The 15,601-nt window shown below is 34.1% G+C and overlaps 1 protein-coding gene across 1 annotated transcript in view; it reads left to right on the top strand.

Moving 5' to 3' along the window:
• The window catches only part of LOC128998343 (uncharacterized), a 28,279-nt gene that overhangs the window by 7,530 nt on the left and 5,148 nt on the right, over positions 1-15,601 (top strand). The window contains exons 2-6 of the mRNA XM_054424447.1: positions 2,234-2,288; positions 8,567-8,655; positions 9,380-9,475; positions 11,609-11,671; positions 12,370-12,456. Of these exons, the coding sequence (XP_054280422.1) occupies positions 2,234-2,288; positions 8,567-8,655; positions 9,380-9,475; positions 11,609-11,671; positions 12,370-12,456 (390 nt within the window). The remainder of the gene's footprint in view (positions 1-2,233; positions 2,289-8,566; positions 8,656-9,379; positions 9,476-11,608; positions 11,672-12,369; positions 12,457-15,601) is intronic.

Here is a 15,601-nt window from a genome sequence, read left to right as displayed (position 1 = left end):
TATGGTGTTTTCTTGTGTAACGGAATTCTAAACTCTGTTACGCCGTTATATTCTAAATGTTTAATGTTGTTATGACCAAAAATCGGATTATCTCAGTCCTCGATTAGGCTGATGGCAACCAGTGTGATATTAATCGTCATTTTTTTTCTTCCACATTTTTAAGACCATTAACCATATTGTAAGTGTTTGCATTGTAAGGGTGGATATCGAAGAGTATTTGATGAAGTAGGTACAGTATAATAAAAAAAATCATATTAAACCTTCATGTACTAACTGCAAAAACCCGTGAAACACTAAACAAGAAATGTATTAAGTGATTGTGAATCATGTAACTCTTTTCAACTACTGTTACATCGAAAAAACAGTTGTTGCTCTAAAATTTCATTTGATTAGTACATCTCTCCATGCTTAATTTTGATAATACATAGCTACTATTTTGGAAGTAACAGCAGCCTTATAACTTGCGTTTGAACTGCACTTGTAAGTCAAATTACAATAGTTTGTCTATCAATATCACAAGGTGTTAACTTGATTTTCTGACAAACAACATTTAGGCATTTCAAATTGCAGCTGGTAACTTGGTCGGACTGAACAAAATACGACACTATTCAAATCCGTGTTTTCACATAATGAAATTAACTACTGTCATACCACTACTGTTATGCATATAATTTTACGATAATTCTACTGTCTTATTGTTTTATTTAGAGATTTTGTTTTTGTTAGTGTTTGACTACTGCAATTTTGCGAATAGTTATTTAGGTTTCCCGGTTTTGGGTGGGTTTGTTTACTAGTCTTGTAATGTTAATACATTTTCACCTGACGATGGGGTCGGGTTCCAAATTCCGAAATGTCGTAAAATCTGTGTTTACTACTAATTGTTATCGAAAACATCAACAATATTCTCTTAGATAACATTGAACTAAATCTTAGATCTCTTAGGTATTTTTTTAGGTCTCTCAGATAACATGAAACTAGTAGTTTCATTGATTGATTGCGAAAGTGTATCGTGTGTAATATTTCAATCCATCTAGATTCTTCGGGACCCACTACTTCTTTCGAGTCGGCGCGTTGTACGCAAGCGTGGACGCAGCGGCCCGGGTCATGTAGCTACAATCCTCCACAGCTGAGGAATTACGTCATCAAGAGAAAGTGGACTTGCTCAGAGCACCGCCGTCGTACTGGACATACCTGTATCCCGCACAACCCAAACATGTTAAACACTTTCTTCTAGAGACAAAACTGCAATTGTCCGTGACGAAAGTCCATCTGTGGATCTGCGAAACCTTCTGGATGGTTTCTAGGTTTCTCTGAAAGTTAACATCAATTGCATTTTGAGTAGAGTGTTTTGTGTTTGAAAGCTAGGGGTTATTTTATATTTTTGTAGGGTTAAAAATTAAGACGGATGAGGTCCAAATTTACCTATGAGCAAAGTCTAACCTACTAGGAGTAATTATAAAAAATGCAAGAGTTATGTAAACTCAAGAAATCGGTTTATTGAATTAAACACATTTCAAACGGGTACATGGATTCTTGAAATAGCAAGTATGCTGACACAATCAAATTAAAATACATATTTAGTGTAATTGAACCGATTCATCAAAATGTAGATATTATTTATTTAATTTATTCATAATTATTATGCTTACAAATTGATTTGGTTGGTATTTGAGTTTATCATTAACATTGCATATTTAACCTGGATAGGTATTCAAAGTAAGGGTAGAATATAATGGATTGGAGCTTCTTTAACCACAAATATAAACTGACCATTTGTTATGGATTATATATTGATAATAATTTCATGTTTAATCAAGTCACGCGGAGTGTCCTTATTTTACTTTCTAGCAAATGCTCCAGTGTATAACAAAGTGTGTCTAAGGGAGTCAGAAAAATCAGGAATAAAAAAGTTAGGACTCGTTTAAATAATAAGACAGTTTTGAAAATACTTTACAAATATGCTACAAAAAGCATACATTATGACATTGAGAAAATCCCGTTATAGTACAACATTTTATTCTTTTAGATAAGTAATATTTTGCGCCTAGTGTTATTATTATCATAGAGAGTTTCTTTCCGAGCAAGATACGCCTACTCATATTACAGTACTTTATTTTAGAAAGCCCTTCGTACTTCTTTTATCTTTCATTGCACTTGTTAAATAAATGTAACATAACTTAATAATGGTTAAATGCAATATTTAATATATTTTTATTACGTTGGTTGATTCCAGGTTGCTTACGTGATTGCCTTCTTCATGGAAACATGGTGGATAGTCAGCACACCAGGTAATTTATAAATACAACTTTTAAAAACCTTCTAACTAAGCTATGACCTCTAACAAATATATTTTTACAATGTAAATCAAACATTTCCCCAAAATCAATACCAATAAATGATTAATGTTGATTCAATCACCTTGGTCAAGTCATCATATATAAAACCTCAAATTTTGAATAGTTTTAAATCAAACCTCTCTCTAATATTGAATCAAACAGTGATTTGATTGAAAAATCAAATATTTACTGAAAAACTGAACAGTATGTACTGACATCAACATCTTACCATTATAGATTCAAACGTCCTATCAAGACTGACTAAAACATTTAACAATATTATCTTCCGATGTTTACTCAAATATCCTATATAAACTTAAACATCTTATCAGCATAGTTGTCTCCTATTCCCAAGGTTTGACAAGATATTCCACACTGTATGAACTCGTAAATGATGTGAACCTCCTTGGTATTACGTAAGAGAAATGATAACTGCCTCCTGCACAGAATACACAGTTTGAAACCATCTGGGAACCTGTCAAATCAAAATATACAGGGTGATTCATGTAGAAGTGTGCCAACTCTCAATGTAAAGTAAAGGAGAAGTTGCAAAGAGTTTTATAAATGTGTCATTTTTGGGTTAGAGCTAAAACAGTTTCCTAAAAATATCAAACCCTCAATACAATAATTGATTACATTAATTGAGTACTAAAATTTAGTTTTCATTATGTAAAATGAACTGAAAAATAAGTAAATCAAGTTATAAACCAGTACATAAAGTGGTAAAAAAATCCCAAATTCAAAAAAATAAAATATTTTGCAGTACAAAAAAATAGTTTTAAAAGTTAGTAAAATAGTTTTTGTATTTTGCAGTTGTGTAAATATTTTACACAACTACATTATTAGTTTCCAGGGAACTATTTTAAAATGAACTTTCAGATGATTTAATATGGAATCCAATTTTTCATGATTTGATACTATCAAGTTATGAATTATGACTTTCTTGTAATTTTTTTGTTTATTAGTTTTGTTGGATCTAAACCAAAATATCATTACCGATGAAATTATTGGTATATATTCAATATTTCAGGGTTTTTTAAATAACCTTTTCAGACAATTTCTATGTTGACGAAGCATCAAAAAATTATTCTGTATAAAGATAGATGTATCAAGGCATTTCCGCCATGCTTAAATGTTCTATGAACTGACAAATGACTAAAAAGTTTCTCAAATGTAAAAACAGTCAAGAAAAGCATGTCCTAAAAACCCTGTAAAAAAGGGGGTTTTAGTGTTCACTAATACCAAAACCAAGGCTGACGCTAACCGAAACCCCTGGTCTGTGAGACTCCATTTGAAAATAATGGACCCCGCTGAGAAACACGCAAACTGAAATCCTGGGCACAGGTAGGGGAGGAAAAAGGGGGAAGGTATTAGGGGAATGGAACCCCCCTAGTAAACAGTGTTGCAAACAGTTTGTTCCCATGGGCCTGTCAGACTGGGGTTTCTGTAAGTGTTAATCCAAAACTCAAGAACAGGATTATATTATATAATAGTTGGAGACTACTAAAAGTGTGTCATCAAATGTCATCACTATGCAAGGGGAGAAAGAATATAAATAAACTATTAACTTTTCACAATGTATTAAAATACATCACTTGAATTGATAATATAAAGTATATTCCCTTGTCCATAATATTTCTAAAAAAAATAGGCCTACCCCGCAGCAAAACTGTAGACTAAGCAGATTTTCATTTGTCCCATTAAAATATTCTCTTAACATTGCCCTATTTGTTCCCTACTTAAATAACATTAATTTTAATGAACACTTAGGCACAGGGAAGGTAATAGCGTGAAATGTTTATAGCTAGCATGAAATAAATGAATAAGCCAAATTTGTTTATTTCTATAAAAGTTCAACAAAATAGTTCAACAAAGTAATTTTGAAATAAATTGTAAAATTTTACATTTTGGTGGTCAAAAATAAGAAAAATAGGATAGTGGTTTTGCTATCACAGTAGTTTTGGTGATCACATCAAAACTCAAAAGCAAATCAGTCTCAGGTTCAGATCTCACCTTGAGAACTGGTAAAGCTCCCTGTAAGGGAACTTCGTTAAAAGATATAGATTTTTATTTTGCTTTCTGTTTATTGGACATTTCTCAATTATCATTAGAAAGGTGAATGACCTTTTGAAAGTGAACCCAGTTGATCCCACCAAGAGTTCACTGAAACCACAGGTGCATAGGTAGCACGAAGCAGTAGTAGGTAGTGCCTCCTGATGTTAGCTATGACTGAGCAATGACTCATCTACTAAACTACTCTATGCATCTGAGTCATATATTCAACTACTGGACTACTTTAAAGCCACTGTAAAGCTTGATTATCGATTAATCAAGGTTATTCTGAAACGTACGATTGCATAAGATTTGAAAGGGTATATTTCTAACTTGGTACCGGTATGTCAGAAATTACTACCATTACTGTCTGTACGTTGTTCCACCCAATAATTATGTATGTGATCGAACTCTAGTCAATTGCAAATGAATTCAATTTAAAAACTGTTTTGTTACCAACCCCACAATGATGGGTGGACCAAAATACAGGGAAAATTATTAAAGGATATTAATAAAAAATCATCTAAAAGATACACTTTGATCCCACAGGGAAGGCATTGGGGACCTTAAAAAAATTCTCATGAGAAAACTGAATTTAAATTTAATATGCTCTGAAAGGCTTAAAAATACCCATATTGTAGCATTAAAAAGTATGTTTCAAATGTTTATTTTACCAAATTTCCTATAGGGAAGTAGCTATTATTGCAGGTCTCATGATGACCTAGATCCGGGACGGATTAATTTTTTCACTGATTTAAAAGAGGAATAAATATGATATGTTTAAGTGGAAATTTTAGTAAAAATGTAATCAGGCAAATGGAAATTTGCTTTTAGCAGGTTTTCTGCGACGGTGGTATTTTAAAAGATAGTTCTGGCGGGACAGAGCCTTTTCCTCCAACTCTTGGAACTAGATACTGATTAGTCCCCCAGGATAAAATGTTGAGCGCCTAAGCTTTAATCTGTTCGCAAGTGGCCATAAATAGTCTAGTGGTTAGACCGCTGGACTTTTAATCTAAAGATCTGGGGTTCAAATTTTACCAATCACCAATTGCAATTTTCCATGTGATTAGCATTAGCACAAACATTAGGTTTCAGGAGCCTTTAACTGTAGGTCCAATTTTTTTAGATGAGGAGAGTTCTCTATTGAGGATACCCTACCAAAAAAGTCATTTTAAATTCCTAAACCAATGATTTTCAAGTAATAAAAAAAATAAATATCCAAGAAATCATAAAGGTGTTCTAGGTAGCCCATGAGTATCTCATGATTTAGAAAACGAATCATAGACATTATTTGTTCCTGACTATATGTAAGCCATTAGAGAGTTGCTAATCTATATCGCTTCCACAGACCTATACCAGATTGTTAACTATTGTAATTAGTCTAATGAACTGACAGCCACATTTCATTTCCGTCTTTTCTCAGCAACAACAAACACAAATTTCAACATTTTACAAGTCTAAAACGTTTGTTTCTTTTATAGTATTTTAAAAGATTCTATGTTCTTGAATTTAAAGTTACAACATTGTTTGCTTCATAAAAGTTATGGATAGTCTATGTTGATTTGATTTTTCTACTTTATAACAGGGGCGAATATGCCCAGGGGGCCTGCCCCCCCCCCAAATAATGGATTTGAAGAAAAAATAGGCACCATAATATGAATTATTTATCATGAAAGCATTTGCAAATTTATCACCCTGGCAGACAGTGATAGTTTGTGCGAGTTCGGGTTGATTCGGACCAACTCATACTCCTGCCTGCCACCCGGCTATCTTCGCTTGCAGCAGTGACCGCTGGAGACCAGCATATCTACTGGCGACAGGGGAGCTAGGGGAGTAATGATGAGTCCAGTCTCAGTCAGTTCAACAGTGGTAGCCATTGTTATTGTTTGTTATTTACATGTGTTCGACATATTGTACTGAAATGTTAACGTTTTGCAGTTCGCACAAAAGAATAATTATACAGTAGTTAGGACCCCTCCGAAGATGATAATCACAATCGCGTATTTCACTCCTTAGGTTCGGATAAGTGTTTACAGATGAGATGACACACTGTTAAATCTTGACCAATGTTTTTTGATTTAGTAATTGAGATACAGTAGAACTCCAATTATCCGAACTCCAATTAACCGAATCGCCGATTATCCGAATCACTTTAGTTCAACAAGTTTAAAAACGTAAAGCTACAGTAATAAAAAGTTACACAAAATATCAAAGAATTATTATTAAACAAATTTAGCCAGTGTGTAATTTTGGACTTTGATAGAACACTATTAACTTAAGAACATGTATAGAACACTTGTGCTATGAGGGTTGTAAACTGTAAAAATGTTCTGATTTCATTTATCCCAAGAAATACCCATATTTATATTATATATGTAGTTTTCATTTCAAACTTGTACGTTGAACATAATGGCTTCCATTAAAAGTTAATTTAAAACTAAAAATGAGGATTTTTCTTGGAAATTCCCGGAATTCCTGCAAAACTCCGATTATCCAATTTTTTAATTATCAGAATGGGGTCTGGTCCCAATTGATTCGGATAATCAGAGTTCTACTGTATTTTCTTAATTTGGCTTGAATAGATACATTTTTATGATTTAATGGAACCATATACTGATATAGCGTGATTCTGTGGTAAAGTAAATGTCACATTTAGCGCAAATTACCCCAGCAAAACTGAGATAAATTATCATGGAGTGTCTACTTGAAATTACTTAACCTAAGCTTAAATTAATCTCACCCCCCCCCCCCCTACAGATATTCTATATCCACCACTGTTTTATATTTCTCTGAAATTAACTTGTTTACTAAAGTTTTTTACCAGCTGTGTAAATGAGTACTGATGGAAGAGTTCTTAATTACTTATTTGGCCATTCAGCATAAAGAAATAGGATATTTTACATAACATTTCAAATTAAATATAAGGTTTGAGTCTATCTTGATCAACAAAAAATGGCTCATCATGAGGCATCAGTATAAATAGTGAAAAAAAAAAAAAAAAACACTATGTATAATAATAATTCCAAGACAATAGCGTTGATTTTAGAGATTAAATCAAACCACCTATGCACTGCATGACTTATTTTTATATTTAATTCTTGTTTTAGCGAATTTCCCTATAGGGAAGTAGCTATTACCGTAGGTCTCATGGTAAGACTTAGGCCCGGGACCGATTTACTTTTTCATTTTGATGTCCCCAGAGGCCAAAAACACCATTTGTTCAAATTTTTATATATGTATATATATATATATATATATAGATTTATATATATATATATATGTGTCCGTGAACACGATAACTTGAGTAATTTTTATCCGATTTTGATGAAATTTGGTTTGAAGGTGTAAGGCGGGATAAACTTGAATGAGTTCGCGATCCAGCATGATCGGACCATGGGAACAGGGTTTTATGGGGGGTTTTATGGGGTAAAAATTGGTTTTTCTCACTTTTGACCCTCAAAACACAAAATTTCCCAATTTTCCTCTAATTCTTCTTAAAGAGCTTAAAAAAACAAACAATTCAGTATATCAAAGTGTTTTTGCACGGTTATTGGTTACGGAGAAAACTAAAAAAATTGTAAATTTAAAATCCCCATGTTATTCTTATGGAGAATATTGTAAAATGTTGTAGTTTGCTTGTTTATGGATATCTTTTGATCAAACTTGGCAAATATATTCATTTTATACTAAGCAATAATTATTTTACTTAAAACACACACTTTATTAGTTTCCTTGTAGCAGCAAACCTAGGTACTCGTTAAACCTAATTTTATTTAAATAGATCAATTGAAAAGCAATTCAGCCAAATGGAAATTCGCTTAGACAGCAGGTTAGCTGCGGCGGGGGTATTTTCAATACGTTACCATTGCTATTCTTGACATCTTTTAGCACACTTCTGAGGTTTGACTTGACAAAACATTAGGTAAAGTTGAAGGAGCCCAAACGTAGTAAACTATTTTATTCATAGATCCAACTATAAAACTAAAACATGACAACAATATAAATTTGCTTAAAACACACATTTTATAATTTTGGGATCCACAGCTCAATAGTTAATTTCTCACTGATCTTTCAAACTCTTATACATTTTCTGAAAAAGTTTGGCTTGATTGGCACTTACTTCTACAAAGTGTTCTTTTTAAAAGATCGAATGAACCTGATCTATGTTCTATTTTCAGTTTCTCTTCCTTCCCCGGCCTATGTGCTCTGTGCTGGGTACCTCATGGTATCTGTCTTCTCTGGCATCTTACTGAGAGGTTTATCTATTGTAAGTGTTACCTGTATCTTTCTGTGTTAACAGTTGTTGAAAGAATCCCATTGGGAGCTAGTAATCTTGTATGAGAGTTTACTTAGTGGTATAGTGGTCAAATTTCCAGTGTGGAAGTAATTTTTGTTTGTTTTTGTAATAGATTTAGGCTGGTTACACATTAGTGTTGTACCTCTATTATTAAATCAGAGCTTTCACACTGCTTGCGATACATGTCTGAGACATCATCTGTGTATCGTACATGTATCGCGAGACTGGTTGGTAGATGTTTGGTGAGACATGTCGTACAACATCAGGCCTGGGACTTGCGCACTTGCGCTCATTCCCCAATTAAAAACGTTAAACCAATAACAGAAGTTTTATTGCCAGATACTATAATAGCTAATTTAATGTTTAATCATGTTATCAATGTATAGTTTAGTTTTCCTGTGTATCTTAGTATTTGAAATCATTAAGTAATCATTAATGGTCTGAAAATTGTAGAGCCAGTGGGGTGGGGTTGGGTGAATAGTTCGATCTAGAAGAAACTTATCCATACATACATATCTCAGTTTTCATTCACATTAATGTTAATGATCCGTTTATTTTAATTATAACCACTCATTTAACTCGCTAAATTGTATTTCAAAAAAATTTTGAAACTTTTTGACCTTTAAACTTCCAATAATCTTTAAATTGTTCTGCCTTTTATATTCACAAATAAGTTCTTGATTCTCTGATGTAGAGAAATACCCTGTTCCTGCTAGAATGGCTTCTTGTTGTTGCTGCCCTGACGGTCCCAGAAGGTCTTCTTGTTTACTTCATGAGCATTCACTATTGGGTAAGTGGACGATACCAGAGAAGTAAGGTACAGAGGAATGCTTATGGGACGACCGTGCGCTTTCAGCTCTGATATATCGTTCTGGAAATATACTTGTGACAAGCAAAGAAGAGCTTGAACAGCAAATAGCGAATATCATGCCATAATTCCTATCGCACAGGGCCTTTCTTCACCGTGAGAGTTGTAGTAAATGATGGTGAGAGGAGAGTTGTTGTACTTTGCTACACCAGCAATAGTGCTACACACTACTTAAGACACCATTTAATGTTTCCCCTGTACCTTACTTCTCTGTGATGATACTCTGATATTATAAAATATAAAACCTAACACAGTTTAGCTGTCTCATACACTGACTGTGAGCCCCTCACTGAAATAATAATGGATTGACACACATAGCAGCACGGTGGGTGTATCCACCACGCAAACCCAAAACTGAATAAAAATTTCTGTGATATAACCAAATACGTTACAGTGGAAATGTACATTGGGATTCAGGATAAACAGTGCATTACACAATCAGTCTGTGAAACAAAGGAAAACATTCCTGTGCACAAGAAGTAAAATTCTTCTGAAGTCAGGCTCATGGTTTGCATGTAATAATTGCACCCCTCTCTACAACCCTCCTACCATACCTGGGAAATCTTTCTCTTTCAAAAAACCTAAACCCTCTTGCGCTCCTGGGCCCACTGGGTCCACGTATTTAAATCAGCCCTCTGTGAAATGATAAATAAAATCTAAATTGCAACGGGTTATCAACTTCAAAATCAATGTTGCCGTTTATAAAATGTGTAGACCGGCACATGAATTAAAAGGCTTTATGATAAATTCATGTTCCTAGAATGATAACAACTATGTTTCTATTTGTTCTCGGTTTTATCCAATCGTACGAGTTCTAGGAAGGCTCCAGACTTAAAATCATTGACTATAAGGGTCGAGGCTCAAAATCAGTGTGCCTGTTTGCCATGTTATCCTTATTACTGTCACTACAGAAAGTATAAAGCCGCTTTCACAAGGGGTGAGTTTACAAGCTACACGCCAGCATTTAAGAAGCCGGCGAATTAGCGAGTGCGCTTGTAGTCATTCACACGATGCTTTTTCCACTCGATCAGTAGCTAGCTTTCAGACCACTTGGGTGTTTTTTTACTGTGATTTCTGGTTGTGTTGATTTGTGTTGGTGTTTGAGTACATTTAAAATTCATTTCCAGAACCATTTCCAGTAGCTCATCAAACTGATCACCTGTGATTCTTAAAATATTTCTATAAGCTGCAGTGTCTTCATTCTTCAGCTCTAGTAATTTATTTAATGCACCATAATCCCTACGTCTTCCTATCCACTGTCTCAATCGTACTTTCCTCCTTTTTTGTTTCTCATCTTGCCGTCTAATCAATTGGTTTTTAATCACTTTTGCTACGAATACAACTCCCGCTAGAGCCAACTCCTCCGACATCTACGAATAATATGCACTCAAGGACAAGCATCTGCGTTTTCACTCTGGGCAACTTTACACGTTGGCCTGCTCAAAAGCTGGCGAGTAGGCGTGTAAAGTAGCCGCAGAATCAAATTTTTCCAAAGCTTTTATAAAAGCAGATTTGAGTGAGTATGTCGTTCACACTGAGCTAGTTTACGAGCTGCATGTAAAAAAGCCGGCAAGTAGCTTGTAAACTTGGGGCTTAATTAGTTAGTCTCAAGTAAAAAAAAAAAAATAACTCTCAAAATGTAGATACAGTTCATATGTAGAGTTACAAAACGTAATGAGTACCTTAACAACATATTAAATCCACAAATTTTAGTTATTATTCTGACGCATGTACTGTTCTCAAAGAATATGTAAATAAAGATCATTGTATTGTATTGTATTGTACCATACATTTAGTTCATCAGAGAATTTATACAGAAAATAGCTGTATAGTCAGAAAAGGTGTATAGTTAGAAAAGGTGTATAATAGTCAATTACACCTTGGTTTAAAATAAAAATGAAATGAAATTTTTAAAAATCTTTATTCAACCAGGCTAATTTAGAGCCACGTCATCCTTTACAACTAACCTTATATTGTAAGTTGATATTAGATCATGGTTTATTTGAATGTTATTTTAACAATTTGATATTAATTGCACTATCTTAATCCTTTCAGAATATCCGTTCACTCTATGGCTTGATGGAACTCACATGCTGGATTTGCCGGGCCATTGTAAATGTAAGTGACAAAGATTCCCGAAATGTTTCTCTTACAATTTGGATAGTTTTACTATCATAAGTAAAAGTCATAAGTATTGGGTACCATATTTTATAACCAGCCCACATGCCTTAAGCGCAGAGTTTAAGGTGTGATGTATATTCATATTCACCAAATGATGTGAAAATAAGTAGGACTAGAAACGGTCCAATGACCAAAGTACTTAGAAGGGCTGAAAACTTAAATATGGTTCTAGTTGGGTTAGAATTTAATGTTAGGAGACTCTGCAGGTCCATGGGTTATGAGCATAGCCTTATAAGTAAAATAAAAAATGTCTGCTGTAGAAAAATTTATGATCCGCGTATGGAATCTGAATTCCAATTACCATCTCGACTCTATTGAACAGCATCTGACAAATTGTGGTTATAGGTCGGCCGCTTAGAAAGCGACCTCCTCTTACATGTTCGATAAATGCTCGCGCAGGTCGCTATCTGTCCGGCCAACCTATAGTTTAATTGTTATCATATTCGTCGGTACGTTGCTAGAACCCACATCTAAACTTGTAAAGTTTAGTTCAGTTTTTCTAGTTATATTCCGTCATTAAAGTCTTAATTCAATTCCTCTTTACGTTATAAACTCAATGTGTTGCCCTAGCAATAAAATTCACAGTAATCTCCGTAACTTTTTTAGGAAAATGAATTTGTCTTTGATATTTTCAGGTATCTGGGATGATCTGTGTTCAATCTCTATACTCCACGTGGAGAGAAGAAAAAGATGTATTACGGAGGCTTCGGGATCTAAACATGGTGAGTACCATCTACTTCTTTTTCCTACAATTACCTGACAAGGCAGACTTTCTTGTACTGATTATAGCACACAAAGTAGCTAATCGCTGCATTTTACTTGCTTTTGCCGCACTCATTTTAATTTTGCTGCACTAATTTTTTTTTTGCCTCACTCGAGTATTCCAACCAAACAACAAAAAACATTGTGCTTTTATTAGACACGTAATACGTGTACGCTTGAAAATTAGTTGGCAACACTTCGAAATAATACAACTAAGATCAGCGATGCAGTGTTTCCCATTTTGTTCAACACTTGGATTTAATCTAACCTAAAACAAGTTTTTTAGTGTTTAATAGAAAAGACTAATTATTTCTATGCTTTATAGTATCTGAAAAAATTTATAATGTGTAACACGGGTGCAAAGTGCCACTTTGCACACTAGCTACACAAATAACTATTGTTGTGTTTTGCACACAGGAGGATCTCATAATGATGATTAGTTTGAGTTTTAAGCAGGCAAAGGGATATAAACATTTCTTGTAGCATCCTAGCTACCCAACAAAGGAAATGCTTTTTTATATATTGTACAATTTATTTTTCTTTAACTTAGGGCTTTTAACTATATTTCTAATAATGACAGAGGTGTGCACAAAAATCTCTGTCCTCCTCATTCTCTATCTGAAACCAATATGCCTAATCTACCCACTCCATAACCCTACTCAAGTTATTTCTCAACCACCTCGTCCTAAAATAGTTTGATTGTGCATAAACAAAAAAAATCTTTGCTCCGAAAATTCTTCGGTCATTACAAAATTCTCTGAGCTTCACCAACCTACCAACACCTGTGAACACATTCAGTTCCTACCCGCTCCATACAATTAAAAACACTGCATACTCCAAGGTACTGGGATGAATCAGTACTAAGCATCTGTCATGGCTCATATTCTATCCAAGGCTGAAGAGTACCCAAATTGTCAACAGTTCCTGAGTATTCTCTTTGCACCTTGAAATGCTCTCATTACATTTCACTAAACAGTATCTTCATCTTCAAGTAAAGGGATATTTTTGAAGAATGTATCTTAGCTTTCTTTAAATACTGTAGTGTAAAAGTCAGTATAGATTGTTCAATTAAACAAGTAAGTAATCCTGCTTTAAGTCATGCTGAGATTTGCATTCTATTGTTTGCTCAGACTACAGGATATGGAAAGAAATATTTATGTTTTCATGAACATCCGACATCACATTAAAAATTTAGAGTTACTTCTTATTTTATTACAATCTGTAGTTTTAAGATTTTGTATTATTGTGGTCTGGGAAACGTCCTAAGGGGAGCTGCTGCATTTAGAGGGGTATAAACTGTTTTGAAAAACTAAAGTGAAAATCAAAATGATGGGGTTTTGATGTATGTGAGTGAGAGAGTGAATGAAAGGTTTATGAATTGGGAATGTACTTTGACTTTGAATGTACTTTGAATGTACTTTGGGACTTTACTTTGATTATCAAGATAAGTGGTGTAATCTGCTATTGATGTGTACAAGACTCACCACAGTGACTTGGACAACTTTACTAACCCTCTCGACAAATATGAGAACAAAACAAATCACAAAACCTATTTTTGTATAGGTGACATCAATGCAAATCTACTAGAAACCGACAACAACACTGAATGTGTATAGATGTCTTATATGATTTATCGTAAAAATAGCAGTCAAAGATAATTGGAACATAATTTAACTATTCTCAATCAATTAAGTTTAGTAATAGGAATAGGGTTTTCAAAGACTTATCATGGAAGTAAATACCACTTACTGAGCTAGCAGTGCATAATGGTGATAAGGGTAAATTCATTGGTGAAATGAATTGTAGTTAAACCTTCCTCATTTATACGGTTCATATTCACCAAAACTATTTAGAGTCAAGGAAATGAATGTTTACCTATTAAAGTTTTAATTTCCCATTTTCTAAATTGGATGGTATTATGCCTGCTTTAAATTTTACAAGCAAAAAAGCTATTTAATAAATAAAAAAGAAATATAATTTGAGTTTTTACAGAACTTGTAGTTAATCAGTGTTACCTTAACACAATAAGCCAGATACAGCTAGTTTGAATCTCATGTCCCTGCAGTTACCACCAGCTTCACATATGATGTAAATAACAATATCATACCATAACCATACACCACTTAAATACCTATATACCATATACCATAATAAGACACTCTTACTTCACTGTCCTTATATACCCACACATACAATGAGCTAACTCATCTACTCATCATAAACTCATCTAGAATAATTTTCAGAATTGTACTATACAGGATCCTAAAACATTTACTGTTTTACAGACTAGAGTTATTCCCAATCGCAGAAACTCCGTCTCATCACAATGAATGGATACTCCAAGAATGGAGTAATTACAGCTGCTCCACCAACATACAACTCTCCTCCTCAGATACTCAACAACGGAGCGTTCGTTCCCACCCTGCGCAGGTAGGGATATATCTTTATGTATGCTTAAAATAATTTTGTACACTCAATAATAATTCTCATGTTCATCATCTAAATTTGCATATGTTTGAATAAGATTACCATAACAGTTTTGAGAAAATAGCTCTTTGCCAGGGCGGCTCCAGAGGGCAGGCCAGGTACGCCCAGGCCGACCCAAAATTTTGGTAGACTTTTCAAAATTATAAATAAGTAAAGAAATTTAAGAATATGTAAATAAAGGGAAAGCATTCAAACTAATTATTTTGCATGTATATTTTAATTTCCCTTTTTGCAGGGAAGCCCTTCAAACCTCTCGTCCCCGATCAAACTCTTTCTTGGTCCTTGTCAGGCCTACCCAAAAAAATATTCCTGGAGCCACCCCTGCTCTTTGCTAAGGAATACATCAAGGAAGAAGAGGAGGATACACCAACAAAGAAACTCCATGCAGATGATAGCACACCAAACTTTACAGCACTGTTAATTTGATAATTCACCCATCAAAGGGTATTTTAGAAGGAAGAAGTAGAATAAACCATCAACTTCTTTCTATTGCTCTACACTTGACAAAGTCCCCCAGGGGACGAAATATTGTGTTTTTATGAGTCTTCTGTGTGCTCTATAACCTTCCTGTACTCTAAGATAAGCTAAATGCTATCCGCTCTATTCCACAATTCAAAA

Source organism: Macrosteles quadrilineatus, unplaced genomic scaffold, assembly GCF_028750875.1.
Source record: "Macrosteles quadrilineatus isolate MER2022 unplaced genomic scaffold, UCM_ALF_1.0 Scaffold_7__1_contigs__length_78375512, whole genome shotgun sequence".
NCBI classification, from domain to species: Eukaryota; Metazoa; Arthropoda; class Insecta; order Hemiptera; family Cicadellidae; genus Macrosteles; species Macrosteles quadrilineatus.
This window is presented reverse-complemented; position numbering and strand designations above follow the sequence as displayed.